The 19,716-nt window shown below is 42.1% G+C and overlaps 1 protein-coding gene across 4 annotated transcripts in view; it reads left to right on the top strand.

Moving 5' to 3' along the window:
• The window catches only part of PRLR (prolactin receptor), a 175,904-nt gene that overhangs the window by 108,762 nt on the left and 47,426 nt on the right, over positions 1 to 19,716 (top strand). For 2 of the 4 annotated variants that reach the window (XM_019930156.3, XM_019930157.3), the window contains 2 exons: positions 5,782 to 5,842; positions 17,322 to 17,488. In XM_019930156.3, the coding sequence (XP_019785715.2) occupies positions 17,427 to 17,488 (62 nt within the window). In that variant the 5' untranslated portion in view covers positions 5,782 to 5,842; positions 17,322 to 17,426. The remainder of the gene's footprint in view (positions 1 to 5,781; positions 5,843 to 17,321; positions 17,489 to 19,716) is intronic. The other 2 variants (XM_019930160.3, XM_019930161.3) reach the window with 1 other exon arrangement.

Genomic DNA, 19,716 nt, shown 5'->3' with positions numbered 1-19,716 from the left:
CTTCCTTTTCCTCTGATATCTGCACCCAGCTCTCATATAATTCTTCTGGAAACTAAGCATGAACTCATACACAGAAGACAGAAGGTTCTAGTGGAAAGAGCAGAGGAACTTGCTTCAAGCCCTGGCAAATTTCCCTAAAGCTTCATAGCATTATTACTTACCCAATGGTGATGGGAGGGTATAATGATAGAATATAAGTGAATGTTCATTATAAAATACAATGTATTATAAAGCTACTGAAGACCTTACCATTAAATTCTAAAAGACCTCAAGCATCATGTGGTCCCAGCTCCTTGTTTTACACTAGAAGACATTAAACAGAGAAGAAACTTACCTATCCAAGGACCACAGGAACAGGCAGAGGCAGGACTGAAACGGAACGGTATTTTGCCACTCACAGCCTCTTGCTCCCTCTACTGCCCGTGTGTTAAACAATGAGGGAAATCAGTAACACCACCCTTGCACAGACCCTTAATAGTACCCAACACATATTAGGGGCTAGATCACTATTGGCTGAAGAAATAGTCCAGGAAACAAAAGAATGAATAAATGACTAGTACTTGTTTCTGATGACATTTTATGGTTTCCTCCAAATGTACCTATGTTTTTAATCATTTTTTAACCAGGTCTCTATTAAAGAGCTTGGTTTTCAAAATGTACATGTGAAGATTAAATGAGACAATGCATTAAAATGCTGAAAAGCTGTGTCTGGCAGTCAGTAAATGTTAACTAATTATCATTCTTTGTTTTCTAGCCATGATCTTAGCAATGAGATCATGCTAATGCAATAAGGACTCACCAATCTGAAAATCACTTTGCAATCTACTAACACAAGGAATTCTGGAATTGCAAAAGTATCTCTAGTATTTGTCAGTTCCTATCCTGTGATTTTAACTAGGCCATCCGTGCCCACCCCTTGAGGTTAGCACAAGATACAAACCTTGCAGTTAGCACCCAAAAAGATACAATACAAAGTCCTGAATTCTTTCACTTCCTCCTCGGGGCTCCTGTTTATTCAGCCCCTGACCTTTGGGCTCTGTCTCCCATTCCAGTGAGCACTTGCCTATTGGACCTGACAATTTATTTGGCTTTGTGCTGAACCTTAGCACTCTTACTCTCTCTCTCCATCTCAGTCTCACTCAAGGTTTTGGAATTTCGCTTTGGTTCCCTCCACTCCCCTGCCTACCCCCTGGTAGCTTTCCTCCTTCTAAACAAGGCCCATCGCTTGACCCAAGTTGGTGTGTTTTCCGTTCAACATTGTAGCATTTGTTATAAATATTGATCTTTTTTTTTGATACTGGGAGCTGGGAGTTCGAATTTAGGCTCTTAGTATTTCTGTGTTTCAGGAAAGGGAAAACATGGAACGTTGCCAAGAGGTTTTTTTTTTTCTTTATTTTTGCGTTAACTGAACTGGCTTTTTCTACCTCTTTTCATCTGTTTGCCTCTGGTCTCCCAGTTTGATGATGCTCAGATTCAACCTGCCCTGGAAGAGTGACACCTGAGTGCTTTGTGAGTCTTTTTTTCCCTTCGAGGGCTTCATTCACATATCTACAAATTACCATAGTGATCTGCATCAGTAGCCAAAATGCGTGAAGCTTCCTTCTGAATCTCTGAACCCGTCTGAGAATTTGACAAAAGACTAAAGACTAAACTTGGGCCAATGCCAGTACAAAGAAAGAGCTTGGATAAACTCATCAGTTAGGAGTATACCGGAAGTTCTGATGTGGACAGAAATATTGATTCTCTCTTTAATCTCTGTGTCTTGTGATGAATTACCATTTAATTTCGTCTCCTTTGTCGATGATACATCTATCCCAGATATATCCCACCCGCAGTGCAAATTCCTTCGGAACCTGGACTTGATCTGTTTATAATCACAGCTCTGTCCTCAACAGCTAAAGTGCTTGGCAAATGGCAGGCCGCCAATTGGTGTTTGTTGAATGCTGAATGAATGAACAAATGAATGAGAAGCAGGATAGCGTTGTGGTTGGACCACAGCCTTTGACATCAAAGAGATCCCAGCTCGATTTTTGATTATGCCACTTCCCATCTTTGAGACTTCTCTGGATTTCAATTTCTTCACCAATAAAATGGGGGTGATAATAGCACCTACCTCATAGGTTTTGGGAGAATTAAAATCATGCATGTAAAATTCTTAGCGCAGTAGCTGGCATACTTTTAGAACTCAATAAATGTTCACTATGATGTCTGTTCTTTTCAGTGAAAATCCTCAATATTGAAGCTTAGTAGAGGTAATTGAACTAATTCAACGTGACTAGTAGTGATGACTGTACAAAAGACAAATTAGTTTAATTCATCTGTCAGCAAGATTACTTAAAGAGCCAAGTTGACAAAACCTGTATTGGTCACACCCACCGTGTTTAAAGCACTATCCTAGGCTTTCAGGAGTGGGCTGGATGCAAAGATAGATATAGCACAGTCTCTACCCTCTAAGAATATAAAATCTAGAAGACTTACTGTATGTGGTACTCTACTAAGTATACAGATATAGGAGGTATTGTTACCTTCCTCATCATCTGAGTTACTCTGTGTGCTTTGCAGAAAATTATTCTGCGACGCTCAGCTTCTCCTTTGAACACGTTCAATAACAAGAAACCTACTGCCTCATGAATCAGCTTATCCTGTTTAGGAACAATCATTACCTTTAGAAAGATCTTCCTTAAAATTAGCACAAATCGACCTCCCTACAATTTTTACACAGGTATCTAACTTCTGTCTTTTGGAAACACCCAGAAAAAAAATCCATGTTTTTCCCCTTATATCAGAAGTCAACAAAATAAAGCCTACAGGCCAAATCCAGCTCACCATTTTTGTAAATAAAGTTTTATTCGAACACAGTCAAGCCTATTCATTCACATATTGTCTGTGACTGCTTTTGCACAGTAGAGTAGTTGCAACAGAGAACATGTGGCCCACAAAGCCAAAAATATTTACTATTTGGCCCTTAAAGAAAAACTTGTTCAACCTCTGCTCTATATGACAGGACTTCTAACACTTAAAGACAACTAACATGTCTCCTCTTAAAGTGGAAAGCCCAGAACTGAGCCTAGAACTCTAAATACAGACAGAAGGAAGTGGCACTATCACCTCCCTTATTCTGGACATCATACTTCTAATTATGTGGCCAGAGATCAAGTCAGTCTTTGACACACAATACTGGAGTCTATCAGGGACTAAACCTCTGAGATTTCTCCCCCAGGAGCTTCTGTTAAGTTACACCTCCCCACCCTGCACTGGTGAAACCTAGTGTCAGACACTATCTACAAAACTTTAATCTTTCCAGTCTGTCCCAAGCAATGAGAAAACAATTCAACATATATTCAAGGGCTGTAGCAGTCAGGGTCAGAAAGGAAAAAGATGACGTACTTAGCTAGGATGTTTAAGAAAAGGTCATCTTATAATTTACATACCTGTGGGCAGAGTTGAGAAACGTAACCAAGGGAATTTGTCACCACCCTCTCTGCCTAGAGGGGAATGGGGAGGGAGGGATTTTGCTGGGACCCAGTGAGAGCTGGGGCTGCCCACCTGGAGCTGTGGCAGTGGAGACACAACCACTGCCGGAAGCAGGCCAGTATGAAGACAGGCGGCTTGGGACACAGATACCCTGATGTGTTCTGCTCCCATCCTCTGCCTCCCATGGGTGGGACCCAACCAGAGCTGGAGGACAAGAGCATCACAAGAGCCAGCCCACAGGGCACAGAAGAGGACTGAGAGTAGGTGTGGGAGTCGGGGTAGAGAGTGACAAGGGCTAAATGGTGTGCCAGGCATTTTTTAAAATTCTGAATGAATAAACAACGAATGAATGAAGTGAGTCCAAGACCTGGCACTCAGTCAATGTTTGTTGAACTGCAGGAGTGAAAGGACCACAATCTCCTTTACTTCTTTTTGCTGCAGAGCCCTGACTACTGCTGCTCATCATTCCAGACTTTCCACCCCCAACGCAGCCCTCCTCCTGTGCCCCACCCCTGCACCCTCCCCTAGCCTCTGCTGACCCCTCAGCGTTTCCCGCCAAAGAGTAAAAAGTTTGAATTTAATTTGGGAGGTAACAGAGCAGAGCAGGGGTTGTTTTAATCAGAGTTAGAACATTATCAAAGAGAGGGCTTTAAGTCCGGAAATGATACCCAGAATTTAAAATACATTCTAGAATGTTCAGAATTTTAAAATGAAAAATTCGGCATCACTGTATCTATGGAGAAAAATTGGTGGCTTCTGAGAAAGCTGCCCCAGACAGTTGTGTTATGAACTCTGGGTTCACCAGACACCTCATTATCTGATGCCTGGGGGCTGGCCGTTTTACACTCAAATGCGCTCATCACATCATAGATTTTTATTGCAAAGATGTCTGGGTTCTGCATTCATTAGGCCAGTAGCGGTGATGCTGAGGAATTGGGGGTGTATGAGAGAGATTCGTGTTGGCTTGAAGCCGCTGGTAGCAATCCACAGCTGCCTTCCTTCCACTGCCTTCCTTCCACTTCCTTCTCCAGGGGTGTCAGCATGGAGAACACTCAGCCCTGGATTCCTTGAACAATAATCCCCAAGATTCTGGATTTTGAAGACATAGAAATTATTTAAAAGTATTATTTGGCCTGCTACTCTGGTTAGATTGTTTGTTTTCGCATGGAATGTGCAAGAGAAAACTGAGCACTAAATTAGGAATTGTTGTCTATATATCAAAGCAAATTTTAAAAGGTAACTGCACACATATAGGAGCCTAATTTGTATTCAAGTCCTGAAATCATTTTTGTTCTAACTCAGATCCATACTATTAGCAATTGTCACCTCATGCCTCACAGACCCAGGCCAGTTAGTCCTCAGGGTTTAAGATGTCTTAGACAAAACCTAGAGCCAGATATATTGGAAGGAACAAGATGGGAACCATGATTCCAGATGGGCATAGCCCAGCTGATATAAGCCCACACGCAACAGCCCAGGGAACAAGCCTGTCACTACCAAAAATTATTCACATCTCGAAAAGCAGGCTTCTGCCAATGCTCGTATGAACCCATGAGATAGAATCAAACTTGAGCTTTGAGCTGGAGTGGCCAAATTCCCAGTTCAGCCATGGCTGTGGCAGGATATGTCAATAAATTTCATTCAACGTCTCCAGGGCCAAATTTCACAAAGTCAAATCCCGATTAGGATAACTGGCAACATTTTAGGAAGATCTGTAGATAAGATAATAGTACTATATCAACGTTAATTTTCTGATTTTAGACATTACATTATGGTTCTATAAGAGAATGCCCTTGCTCTTAAGAAAACACAACAGAAATATTAGAGGGTGAAGAGACATCATGACTTATTCTCAAATGATTCAATAAAAATAATCATTTGTGTATACAGAAAAGAAAGAGAATGATAGGGACTTCCCTGGAGGTCCAGTGATTAAGATTCTGGGCTTCCATTGCAGGGCATGCAGCTTTGATCCCTGGTCGGGATTGAAGATCCCACATGCTGCATGGTGTGGCCAAAAAATTAAAAAACAAAAAGAAAGTATGATAAACCAAATGTAAAGTATTAATAATTAGAGTATCTGGGTAAAGGGAATATAACTTTTTTCAGTATTTTTGCAACTTTTCTATGTTTGAAATTACTTCATAATAAGGTTGATAGAAAACTAATTCAAAAAAAAAACAAACTAGAGGTGTCTTATGCCATCACTGAAGGGCAGTGATTTCAGTCATGCTATTGCTGCAAAGTAAGAAATGGCATCTCCTGTTTTATCATCTTTGAGCTAAAATGAGTCATTTCCTCTTTCAGCTAAAGAACTCTTCTATTCATGGAGGCGAATGCTAAGGATGCTTTCTACATGAACCTTGAGGTAAGGGGAACTTGACACATCGCCCAACTGTCCTACTATGCGCTTCATCCAGGCTCAGGAAAGGACTCTTCTCTCTTGGCTCTCGGAGAGAATAGTTCCGAACCAGTCAACATCCACATTGTTGCATTCTGCTATTCTCAAAGACTTTTTTGATCTCCCCAGCCTATTCTGCCCAGAAAACCCTTCTCTGTTTTTCTCAAGGAAAATACCACACCTATTAATAGCTGATATCTCCTCATGGTGCATTTATGGGAGATTTTAATTTTCTCTTCATAGTTGTCTGTACTTGAGACAATTTCAACAATGACTGTGTTATTCCTTTAAAATCAGAAAAAGAAATATTGTATTTGCTTTTGTTTTCCCAAGCAGCTCTGCATAAATTCTTGCCATGGCTTTCTGTGTCCCCTTCAGCCCCTACTATTGCCACAACTGCATGTCCCCTTCCTCTCAGCCCACTGACAGTCCTCATGGAAAGACTCAGACATGCTGGGCTCTGCATCTTCCCTATCTACCATCGGCAGGGAAAATCACTTCCTGGTCCCATGACCCACTGAACCCCAGGCACAATCTACTGACTTGGATCTCACAGGTTGTTGTTTGCCTCTCCCCACCTACAATATCCTATTGCCATTTTGGAGTCGGAGTTGGGTAGAAGTACTTAACTCGCATATTCCCCCTTCATGCCAGATCAAATACTATGCTCCAACTCCATCTCCCTAGGATACCAGGCCCAGCTGATAAATAGGTCGTGAAGTATTATGAGTCCATTTGACAGATGGAGAAACCAAGCCTCAAGGCTACCCTCTGTATGTACTACAGAAAAATGGGATCTTGACCTCTGAGACCAACTTGGCACGTGTCACCCTGAGGATGCACTCTCACTTTCAGAGCATGTTAAGTTAAGGACTCATGAAGATATGAAACTGACTAGGTCATGGGTAGATGAGAATTATCCTAGGATTTCCTGAGGTCACTCCAGGGTACTTGTTCCCCAATACTGAAAAGTTATGGTCCTTTGAGGACCATCTGATACGTCAGTGTCAAGAACCAAGCCTGGGCTTTCCCTCGGGGCCGGAGTTTCTCACCTTTAGCACTGCTGACATTCTAGGACAGATAATTCTTTGTAGCGGAGGCTGTTTTGTGCATTGTAGCATGCTTAGCCGCACCCCTGGTCTCCACTCATTAAATACCAGTATTCCACCCCCACCCCACTTGTGACAATCAACCATGTCTTCAGATGTCGCCTAGGGTTCCAGAGAGGAGAAAGTCCTCCCCTCAGTAGTGGCAATAAAATCATGTTTCCAGACATTGCCAGGCGTCCCCTGGGTTGGGGGAGACAAAATCCCCCACCAGAAAAACCCCTGCTCTAAGTTACCTCAGCCCAGCAAGACTTGTATTTTTCACGCAAGTAGACTGAAATTTACAGTGTTCCGAGTAAACATTAGCAAGGACTTGCAGAAGGGATGCCATAAGGTGTCAAAGTGCTTCCTCACAGCAAGACCCTTTGGCTTAAAGCCCAGGAGTATCTGGTAACGCTGCAACCTGTGAATCAACCCAGCCAAACCACCAGCTTCTCGGAGTTTCTTTCTTCTTCCCAGGCTTCTGCCCCTTGATGCCAAATGCCTCATGAGGTTTGATTGAATGAAAGGCAAACGAGAGAGGACAGAGTAACACTAAATGCTTGAGCAATCCTTCCCTTCATGAGGTCCGGAAAAGCACAGCCTGATCTAAATTGCGTCGCAAAGCACCAGGGGGGGTTGGCTACTCTTTTTTATTTATATGTATACTTATTTACAAACCACATCCACCCCTTATTAGCCTCCACCCTTTACCCAACCTAGTGTTTGGTGTGAAAGTGTTGGCTTCTGATACCAGTAGGTATCTGTGAAAACACAGGCAAGAACTTGAGAGCAGTCCCATGGTTGTCCAAGAGAAACAGAAACGCTGCTCAGTTTCAGGGTGAAAGGAACATCCAGAAAGCAATGTTCATAAAAGAATTCAGAGGAAACAAAATGGTCCCTATAAAGGAGGATTAGAATTAAGAGTAGAATCACACTTCCCGTCTGAGACCCCACCGGAAGTCCCACAGTCCATTTTGTGGCCTTCAGTCTGGTTTCTGGTCTCTTTGAACTGTTAACCCTTCAATCCTGTCCGGTGGTAATGACCCCTCCCTAACCACCTCTCCCTGGCACCTCCTCCCCAGAGTGGAACAGAATGCCACTCTGAATGGCATGCCAGGTTCTTTTGCAGGAGTTTGGCATCCTTTAGGCTCTGCCCATTCCAACCCTCCCACGTCCAGCTCTTTCCCTGGCTCCCATCTACACATCTTTAACCTTAACTCTCCCCAAACTGCAAGAGACTAGGAGGAACTTCGAAGCAGCCCAGGGCACTGGGGAGGATGGGCCCATCCATAGAGTATGCATTGAGGTCACTCTAAAACTCTAAGCCGATAATCTTTTCACCCACCGTGCTTGCCTACCAGAGGCCTTCAAATGCCTATCATTTGAGCCTCTGCACTGACTGAAGCACGGCATTGTTCAAAACCTATGCATTTACCTAAGAAGGGTGAGAACTTAATACGTGGATAGGAATTTGTTTGTCAGATTAGCTTGTTGGTACCTCTCTAAGAAGGGGACCTTGAGGTTGGGACACAGGCCAGGTTAATTGTTTTTTGGGTTTTTTTAAGTATAGTTGACTTACAATGTTGTGTTAATTTCTGCTGTATAAAAAAGGGATTCAGTTATATGTATGTAAGTATATATATATACATATATATATGTGTATATATATGTATATATATATATATACACATTCTATTTTATATTCATTTCCATTATGGTTTGTCATAGGGTATTAAATATAGTTTCCTGTACTATACAGTAGGACCTTGTGGTTTATCCATTCTATATATTATAGCTTACATCTGCTAACCCCAACCTTTATTTTTTTTTAACATCTTTATTGGAGTATAATTACTTTAAAATGGTGTGTTAGTTTCTGCTTTATAACAAAGTGAATCAGCTATATATATACATATATCCCCATATCTCCTCCCTCTTGCATCTCCCTCCCACCCTCCCTGTGCCCACTCTAGGTGGGCACAAAGCACCGAGCTGATCTCCCTGTGCTATGCGGCTGCTTCCCACTAGCTATCTATTTTACATTTGGTAGTGTATATATGTCCATGCCACTCTCTCACTTCGTCCCAGCTTACCCTTCCCCCTTCCCATGTCCTCAAGTCCATTCTCTACGTCTGTATCTTTATTCCTCTCCTGCCCCTAGGTTCTTCAGAACCCTTTTTTTTTTTTTTAGATGCCATATATCTGTTAGCATACAGTATTTGTTTTTCTCTTTCTGACTTACTTCACTCCGACAGTCTCTAGGACCATCCACCTCACTACAAATAACTCAGTTTCGTTTCTTTTTATGGCTGAGTAATATTCCATTGTATATATGTGCCACATCTTCTTTATCCATTCTTCTGTCGATGGACACTTAGGTTGCTTCCATGTCCTGGCTTTGCAAATAAACCTGCAATGAACATTGTCATACATGACTATTTTTGAATTATGGTTTTCTCAGGGTATATGCCCAGTAGTGGGATTGCTGGGTCCTATGGAGTTCTATTTTTAGTTTTTTAAGGAACCTCCATACTGTTCCCCATAGTGGCTGTATCAATTTACATTCCCACCAACAGTGAAAGAGGGTTCCCTTTTCTCCTCACCCTTTCCAGCATTTATTGTCTGTAGATTTTTGATGATGGCCATTCTGACTGGTATGAGGTGATACCTCATTGTACTTTCGATTTGCATTTCTCTAATGATTAATGATGTTGAGCATTCTTTCATGTGTTTGTTGGCAATCTGTATATCATCTTTGGAGAAATGTCTGTGTAGTTCTTCTGCCCATTTTTGCACTGGGGTTGTTTGTTTTTTTGATATTGAACTACATGAGCTGCTTGTAAATTTTGGAAATTAATCCTTTGTCAGTTGCTTCATTTGCAAATATTTTCTCCCATTCTGAGGGTTGTCTTTTTGTCTTGTTTATGATTTCCTTTGCTGTGCAAAAGCTTTTAAGGTTCACTAGGTGCCATTTGTTTATTTTTGTTTTTATTTCCATTTATCTAGGAGGTGGGTCCAAAAGGATCTAGATGTGATTTATGTCACAGAGTATTCTGCCTATGTTTTCCTCTAAGAGTTTTATAGTGTCTGGTCTTACATTTAGGTCTTTAATCCATTTGGAGTTTATTATTGTGTATGGTGTTAGGGAGTATTCTAATTTCATTCTTTTACATGTAGCTGTCCAGTTTTCCCAGCACCACTTATTAAAGAGACTGTCCTTTCTCCATTGCATATTCTTGCCTCCTTTGTCAAATATAAGGTGACCATATGTATATAGATTTATCTCTGGGCTTTCTATCCTGTTCCATTGATCTATATTTCTGTTTTTGTGCCAGTACCATACTGTCTTGATTTCTGTAGCTTTGTAGTATAGTCTGAAGTCAGGGAGCCTGATTCCTCCAGCTCAGTTTCTCTTTCTCAAGATTGCTTTGGCTATTTGAGGTCTTTTGTGTTTCCATACAAATTGTGAAATGTTTTGTTGTAGTTCTGTGAAAAATGCCATTGACGGTTTCATAGGGATTGCATTGACTCTGTAGATTGCTTTAGGTAGTATAGTCATTTTCACAATGTTGATTCTTCCAATCCAAGAACATGGTATATCTCTCCATCTGTTTGTATCATCTTTAATTCCTTTCATTAGTGTCATAGTTTTCTGCATGCAGGTCTTTTGTCTCCTTAGCTAGGTTTATTCTTAGGTATTTTATTCTTTTTGTTGTAATGGTAAATGGGAGTGTTTCCTTAATTTCTCTTTCAGATATTTCATCATCAGTGTATAGGAATATCAGAGATTTCTGTGCATTAATTTTGTATCCTGCTACTTTACCAAGTTCATTGATTAGCTCTAGTAGTTTTCTGGTAGCATCTTTAGGATTCTCTATGTATAGTGTCATGTCATCAGCAAACAGTGACAGCTTTACTTCCTCTTTTCCAAATTGGATTCCTTTTGTTTCTTTTCCTTCTTTGATTGCTGTGGCTAAAACTTCCAAAACTATGTTGAATAATAGTGGTGAGAGTGGACAACCTTGTCTTGTTCCTGATCTTAGAGGAAATGGTTTCAGTTTTTCACCATTGAGAACGATGTTGGCTGTGGCTTTGTCATATATGGCCTTTATTATGTTGAGGTAAGTTCCCTCTATGCCTACTTTCTGGAGGGTTTTTATCATAAATGGGTGTTGAATTTGTCAAAAGCTTTTTCTGCATCTATTGAGATGATCATATGGTTTTTCTCCTTCAATTTGTTAATATGGTTTATCACGTTGATTGATTTGCCTATATTGAAGAATCCTTGCATTCCTGGCATAAATCCCACTTGATCATGTTGTATGATCCTTTTAATGTGCTATTGGATTCTGTTTGCTAGTATTTTGTTGAGGATTTTTGCATCTGTGTTCATCAGTGATATTGGCCTGTAGTTTTCTTTCTTTGTGACATCTTTGATTTTGGTATCAGGGTGATGGTGCCCTCGTAGACTGAGTTTGGGGGTGTTCCTCCCTCTACTACATTTTGGAAGAGTTTGAGAATGATGGGTGTTAGCTCTTCTCTAAATGTTTGATCGAATTCACCTGTGAAGCCATCTGGTCCTGTGCTTTTGTTTGTAGGAAGATTTTTAATCACAGTCTCAGTTTCAGTGCTTGTGTTTGGTCTGTTTATATTTTCTATTTCTTCCTGGTTTAGTCTCAGAAGGCTGTGCTTTTCTAAGAATTTGTCCATTTCTTCCAGGTTGTCCATTCTATTGGCATATAGTTGCTTGTAGTAATCTCTCATGATCCTTTGTATTTCTGCAGTGTCAGTTGTTACTTCTCCTTTTTCATTCTAATTCTATTGATTTGAGTCTTTTCCCTTTTTTTCCTGATGAGTCTCACTAATGGTTCATCATTGTTGTTTATCTTCTCAAAGAACCAGCTTTTAGGTTTATTGATCTTTGCTATTGTTTCCTTCATTTCTTTTTCATTTTTTTCTGATCTGATCTTTATGATTTCTTTCCTTCTGCTAACTTTGGGTTTTTTGTGTTTTTTCTCTCATTGATGTAGGTGTAAGTTTAGGTTGTTTATTTGAGATGTGTCTTGTTTCTTGAGGTAGGATTGTATTGCTATAAACTTCCCTCTTAGAACTGTTTTTGCTGCATCCCATAGGTTTTGGGTCATCTTGTTTTCATTGTCATTTGTTTCTAGGTGTTTTTTTATTTTCTCTTTGGTTTCTTCAGTGATCTCTTGGTTATTCAGTAGTGTATTGTTTAGCCTCTGTGTGTTTGTATTTTTTACAGAATTTTTTCCTATAATTGATATATAGTCTCATAGCATTGTGGTCGGAAAAGATACTTGATATGATATCAATTTTCTTAAATTTGCCAAGGCTTGATTTGTGACCCAAGATATGATTTATCCTGGAGAATGTTCCATGAGCACTTGAGAAGAATGTGTATTCTGTTGTTTTTGGATGGAATGTCCTATAAATATCAAAAAGTCCATCTTGTTTAATGTATCATTTAAAGTTTGTGTTTCCTTCTTTATTTTCCTTTGGATGATCCGTCCATTAGTGAAAGCGGGGTGTTAAAGTCCCCACTATGATTGCTTTACTGTCGATTTCCCCTTTTTGGCTGTTAACATTTTTCTTATGTATTGAGGTGCTCCTATTTTGGGTGCATAAATATTTACAATTTTTATGTCTTCTTCTTAGATTGAACCCTTGATCATTATGTAGTGTCCTTCTTTGTCTCTTGTAATAGCCTTTATTTTAAAGTCTATTTTGTCTGATATGAGAATTGCTAGTCCAGCTTTCTTTTGATTTCCATTTGCATGGAATATCTTTTTCCGTCCCCTCACTTTTAGTCTGTATGTGTCCCTAGGTCTGATGTGGGTCTCTTGTAGACAGCATATGTACGGGTCTTGTTTTAGTCTTCAATCAGCCAGTCTATGTCTTTTGGTTGGAGCATTTAATCCATTTACATTTAAGGTAATTATTAATATGTATGTTCCTATGACCATTTTCTTAATTGTTTTGGGTTTGTTATTGTAGGTCTTTTCCTTCTCTTGTGTTTCCTGCCTAGAGAAGTTCTTTAGCATTTGTTGTAAAGCTGGTTTGGTGGTGCTGAATTCTCTTAGCTTTTGCTTCTCTGTAAAGGTTTTAATTTCTCCATATAATCTGAATGAGATCCTTGCTGGGTACAGTAATCTTGGTTGTAGGATTTTCCCTTTCACCACTTTAAATATTTCTTGTCACTGCTTCCTGGCTTGCAGAGTTTCTGCTGAAAGGTCAGCTGTTAACTTTATGGTGATTCCCTTGTCTGTTATTTGTTATTTTTCCCTTGCTGCTTTTATTTTTTTTTCTTTCTATTTTTTTTGGTAGTTTGATTAATATATGTCTTGGCGTGTTTCTCCTTGGATTTATCCTATTTGAGACTCTGTGCTTCCTGCACTTGATTGACTATTCCCTTTCCCATATTAGGGAAGTTTTCAAGTATAATCTCTTCAAATATTTTCTCATTCTCTTTCTTTTTCTCTTCTTCTTCTGGGACCCCTATAATTTGAATGTTGGTGCATTTAATGTTATCCCAGAAGTCTCTAAGACTGTCCTCAATTCGTTTCTTCCTTTTTTCTTTATTCTGCTCTGCCATAGTTATTTCCACTAGTTTATCTTCCAGGTCACTTATCTGTTCTTCTGCCTCAGTTATGCTGCTCTTGATTCCTTCTAGAGAATTTTTAATTTCATTTATTGTGTTGTTCATCTTTGTTTGTTTGCTCTTTAATTCTTCTAGGTCCTTGTTAAACGTTTTTTGTATTTTCTCCATTCTATTTCCAAGATTTTGGATCATCTTTACTATCATTACTCTGAATTCTTTTTCAGATAGACTGTCTATTTCCTCTTCATTTGTTTGGTCTGGTGGGGTTTTATGTTTCTCCTTCATCTGCTGTGTATTTCTCTGTCTTCTCATGTTGCTTAACTTACTGTGTTTGGGGTCTCCTTTTCACAGCCTGCAGGTTCATAGTTCCCATTGTTTTTGGTGTCTGCCCCCAGTGGCTAAGGTTGGTTCAGTGGGTTGTGTAGGCCTCCTGGTAGAGGAGATTGGTGCCTGTGTTCTGGTGGATGAGGCTGAATGTTGTCTTTCTGGTGGGCAGGACCACGTCCAGTGGTGTGTTTTGGGGTGTCTGTGACCTTATTATGATAATAAGCAGCCTGTCTGATAATAGGTGGGGTTTTGTTCCTATCTTGGTAGTTGTTTGGCATAGGGTGTCTAGCACTGTAGCTTGCTGGTTGTTGAGTGGAGCTGGGTCTTAGCGTTGAGATGGAGATCTCTGGGAGAGCTTTTGCCGTGTGATATTACATGGAGCCTGGAGGTCTTTGGACCAATTTCCTGAACTTTGCCCTCCCACCTCAGAGGCCCAGGCCTGACAGCCAGCCACAGCATCAAGTCCCTGTCAGCCACATGGCTCAGAAGAAAAGGGAGGGAGAAACAAAGAGAGAGAGAAAGAGAACAAAAGAGAAAGAAAGGAAGGAAGAAAGAATGGAAGGAAGGAAGAAAGAAAATAAAAAGAAATAAAGTTATTAAAATAAAAACATTATTATAAATTTAAAAATAAAAAGGTAATAAAAGAAAAAAGAAAGAAAGAAGAGAGCAATGAAACCAAATAACAAATACACCAATGATACAAGTGCTAAAATCTATACTAAAAAAAAACAAAAAAACAGAGATATCCCTAGGACAAATGGTAAAAGCAAAGCTATACAGACAAATGACACAAAGAAGCATACACCTACACACTCACTAAAAGAGATAAAGGGAAATATATATATATATATATATATATATGTATGTAAAATAAAAAAAGGAAAAGAACAACCAAATCAATAAACAAATCTACCAATGATAATAATCCCTAAATACTAAACTAAGATAAACATAAAACCAGAAACAAATTAGATGCAGAAAATAAACCCCAAGTCTACGGTTGCTTGCAAAGTCCACCACCTCAATTTGGGATGATTCGTTGTCTATTCAGGGATTCCACAGATGCAGGGTGCATCAAGTTGACTGTGGAGATTTAATCTGCTGCTTCTGAGGCTGCTGGGAGAGATTTCCCTTTCTCTTCTTTGTTCGCGCAGCTCCCGGGGTTCAGCTTTGGATTTGGACCCGCCTCTGCGTGTAGGTCGCCTGAGGGCGTCTGTTCTTCCCTCAGACAGGACAGGGTTAAAGGAGCAGCTGCTTCAGGGGCTCTGGCTCACTCAGGCAGGGGGAGGGAGGGGTATGGATGTGGGGCGAGCCGGCGGTGGCAGAGGCCGTCGTGACATTGCACCAGCCTGAGGCAGGCCGTGCGTTCTCCCGGGGAAGTTGTCCCTGGATCACGGGCCCCTGGCATTGCGGGCTGCACAGGTTCCTGGGAGGAGAGGTGTGGACAGTGACCTGTGCTTGCACACAGGCTTCCTGGTGGCTGCAGGAACAGCCTTAGCATCTCATGCCCGTCTCTGCGGTCCGTGCTGATAGCCGCGGCTCGCGCCCGTCTCTGGAGCTCCTTTAGGTGGTGCTCTGAATCCCCCCTCCTCGTGCACCCCAAAACAATGGTCTGTTGCCTCTTAGGCAGGTCCAGACTTTTCCCTGGACTCCCTCCCGGCTAGCCATGGCGCACTGGCCCACTTCAGGCTGTTTCACGCCACCAACCCCAGTCCTCTCCCGGCTAGCTGTCCAAAGCCCGAGCCTCAGCTCCCAGCCCCGCCCGCCCTGGCGGGTGAGCAGACAAGCCTCTCGGGCTGGTTAGTGCTGGTCGGCACCGATCCTCTGTGCAGGAATCTCTCCGCTTTGCCCTCCGCACCCCTGTTGCTGTGCTCTCCTCTGTGGCTCCGAAGCTTCCCCCCTCCGCCACCCAAAGTCTCCACCTGCAAGGGGCTTCTAGTGTGTGGAAACCTTTCCTCCTTCACAGCTCCCTCCCACTGGTGCAGGTCCTGTCCCTATTCTTTGTCTCTTTTTTCCTTTTTTCTTTCTCCCTACCCAGGTACGTGGGGAGTTTCTTGCCTTTTGGGAGGTCTGAGGTCTTCTGCCAGTGTTCAATAGGTGTTCTGTAGGAGTTGTTCCACATGTAGATGTATTTCTGGTGTATTTGTGGAGAGGAAGGTGATGTCCACGTCTTACTCCTCCACCATCTTGAAGGTCCCCCCTAACCCCAACTTTACACTCCATCCTTTCCCCAACCCCCTTCCCCTTGGCAACCAGAAGTCTGTTTTTTGTGTTCAGGCATCTGTTTCTGTTTTGTAAACAGGTTCATTTGTGTCATATTTTAGATTCCACATATAAGAGATATCATATGGTATTTGTCTTTCTCTTTCTGTCTTACTTCACTTAGTATGATAATCTCTATTTGCATCCATGTTGCTGCAAATGGCATTATTTCATTCTTTCTTATGGCTGAGTAGTATTCCATTGTATATATGTCCCACATCTTCTTTATCCATCATCTGCAGGACAGGTTCGTTGTGATTGGAGTGGAAGGACTGAAATGATTAAGGTATTGAGCTCCAGACCTGCACTGTCGAACACACTAGCCACTGGCTTCAAGTGGTAATTTTAATGTAAATTCATTGAAATTCAATAATATTAAAAATTTATTTAAACATTAAAAATTTATTTAAAACACATTTCAAATGTTTGACAGTCACATATGGTTATGGGTGCCGTATTGGACAGAGAAGACATAGACCATTTCCATCACCGTAGGGAGTTCTGTTGTGTGGAACTCCTCTTGACTTTGCTGGTACTGCCAACGCAGAGTTCTGGGAAGCAGAGGGAGCCTGAAATTACCTCTGTGTAGGGAAGGACAGAGAGGAGTAGGAGAGAGAACAGAATTCGAAAGAGAAAGCAAAAGGGCACCAAAGGCAAACTTTGTGTGCTTTTCCCAGACTCCAGCCCTGAACAAACATGAAGCCACCCCACCACAAAGCTCTTGGTGTTGACACCTGCAAATAAAGGAGCGGTTGGCATTGGCTTTGGGCCCCATTTCCTCCATTGTATGGCCCCTGGGATCTGCGGCTCCTTGTGGAGCAAATGACCCTGTCCTGAATCCGGAGCCAAGAGGGACACAGGGGTCACTGGGCTCCCAGCCAAAGGGATATCATCACCATGGTGGCACATGGCAGCCCCTCAGTAACCAAGAGTCCTAAAGCAAGGATACTTGGGAGTTCCTAAATCAAAAGACATTCAGGGAGAAAGGAGAACCTTCTCCATCTGGAATTAGACCTCCACTCAAAGAGTCAGAGAGACGTGGAGGATCTGGGAGCACTCACCTCTTACTGACCACTGGTTCACACTCACGTAGCACTTGCAGTCCCGTGGAGCGTTTTCATAACATTAATTCATCTCATCCTCACAAGAGTTGGCTGAGGAAAGCAAGACAGATGTGACCCTCTCGACAGTTTCTATTAAAAGAAATTCATCTCAGAAAGAGGAAGAGATGGGCCCAAATCGATCTGACTGAGAAATGGCAGAACCAGCTCTAGAAACCACTGTCCAATTCTTTCTGCAGCTTGCGTCGCCTCTCGGGTGAATGAGGGTTATTTTGTACCTGTCCAGATCCCTAAGTGTGCCAGTCCCAAAGTGTGTGACCTCCACCTGGATCATACTGCACATCAGTTCACATCCAGCCCCAAGGCCTGACCATCTCGTGGACTCTTCATTACCAAATAACACTTGCGAACGGCCAAGCAAAGGACTAGACTGAGAACAAGGATATGACTTTTCCCAGAAGACCCCCTCCCAGACAAACATTGAGGAAATGGCGCACATGACAGCCTGGGCAGCAGAGCTGCCGAGTCTGTTTTCCTGTGCCCGAGACGCAGCAAGATATAGTTTTCCTGGCTCGCAAAACTCTGAGTCTGCAGTGGGAGACCCTGGAACATGCGGGCTGCTTTTGTTTGCTAGAAAAATATCCAGAAAACTGAATCAGATTAGTCCATTTATAGGACTTAAAGTGGTTGGCGCCAAATATGTATGACTTTCCTCAAATTTGAGAAAATGTCTCACAACGTGGGAGTATTTACATACGTGGCTAAATAACCAATCAGGTTCTGTATTTTCTTGGACAGAACATGCACATCAAAAAACAGATAGGCAGAGTAATTATTGGACTTTCACTTTTAATGACTCCTAGCACTAAATCTGCCATTGTCCAGAGAACCGAAAAGAAAAAACTCAAAAGGATATTCAAACAGATAAAGCAGGGCTTTCCTTGTGGCGCAGTGGTTGGGAGTCCGCCTGCCGGTGCAGGGGACGCGGGTTCATGCCCCGGTCCGGGAAGATCCCACATGCCGCGGAGCGGCTAGGCCCATGAGCCATGTCCGCTGAGCCTGCGCGTCCGGAGCCTGTGCTCCGCAACGGGAGAGGCCACAACAGTGAGGGGCCCGCGTAACGCAAAAAAAAAAAACAAAAAAAAAACATAAAGCAATAGTGAGGATATGATTACTTTGAACGTGCCCAATAAAGCAATATCCCAGCCACAAGCTATTTTGTTCCTTCCCTTCACAGCAGCATACTGAGAGTTCTCACTCACATCCACATTTTCCACCCGTAGGCCACTAGGGTTGAAAACATACCCATTTCACCAATTAGACCACTGAGCTGTCCATGCCAGACGTTGATGAAATCATCCCCCAAAGGCCAGATGCCTGGCTAAAAGCAGACTAAACCATGGACGTGTAACACTCACCAAAAAAGTCCTCAGAAAACCAGTCCCAGGTTTGCTTTAGGAGCTCATAATACAACCAAGGACCCAGACTCTTTTTATCTGGGGACCCTTTTCTTCCACCCTCTCTCTTTTGACCAGGGAGGAAAATCTTCCCCAGCAGACCCCAGAAGACTTCTGCCATGTCTCAGTGCCCAGAACTGGGTGGAATAACCAGTCCTAAACCAATCACAGATAAATGGGAAGTGAGATTACCACAGTTACCGTAGAATGATAACACCCCATCTGCTGGGACTGGACAGCTGATAGCTGACAAAACTGGGCTCTGTGTACAAAAACAAAGGGGAAATGGTTGTTGGAGAAGCAACCAGGAGCATCTGCATATCCATTTATACGCAGGGCTGTGAATAGAGAGAGAAGAGGGACTTTCTACTCGTCATCCCTCAGGTAGCCTCCCCAGGGAAGCCCCAACCTCCTTGAGTAGGTCAAATCTGCCAGCTCTTGGCTCTCATGGCCCCTGCAGAGCTCCATCTTAATACTTCTGTCATTTACACTAAAGTGTTATACTAGCTTTTCTCTTCTCTACCAGCCTAAGTACTAGGAGGGTTGCTTTAGCACAAGACTAAATTATCAGGGCCCTGCGCATGTCTGCTGCATCAGAGATGCTCAGTGGACATTTGAAAGATGGATGGATGGATGGATGGATAGGTGTTCCAGCCACTAAACTAGAGTCATCCTGAAGTTTTCTGAAAATGCATTTAAAGGGGTGAACCCTGGTTCTCATTCCTCCTTCCTTTTTCTCTCAAGGAGTCTGCACTGGGAGTACTTTTTGCTCTCCCCACAGATCCAGCCTAGCTCAGATCCCTGGCCGTTACATCTTTGATTGGACAGGTGGCTTTTCTGCTAAGAGAGGGCTCCTGAGGGAAGCTGAGTAAAGGGGAAAGAAGAAAAAATAGAGTAAATATAAGCCAGTAAGAGAGACAAGTAATTATCTTGCTGTGTAAGTAGCCCAGATGCTTTGAATGAAGAAGGAAGTTTGAAAGAACATATCGTACAAGAGTGAGAACAGGTGATTAAATCAGGTAAGGAC

The sequence above is a fragment of the Tursiops truncatus genome, chromosome 3 (genome assembly GCF_011762595.2).
Source record: "Tursiops truncatus isolate mTurTru1 chromosome 3, mTurTru1.mat.Y, whole genome shotgun sequence".
NCBI classification, from domain to species: Eukaryota; Metazoa; Chordata; class Mammalia; order Artiodactyla; family Delphinidae; genus Tursiops; species Tursiops truncatus.
Note: the sequence above shows the minus strand (reverse complement) of the source record. Positions and strands in the feature narration are given on the sequence as shown.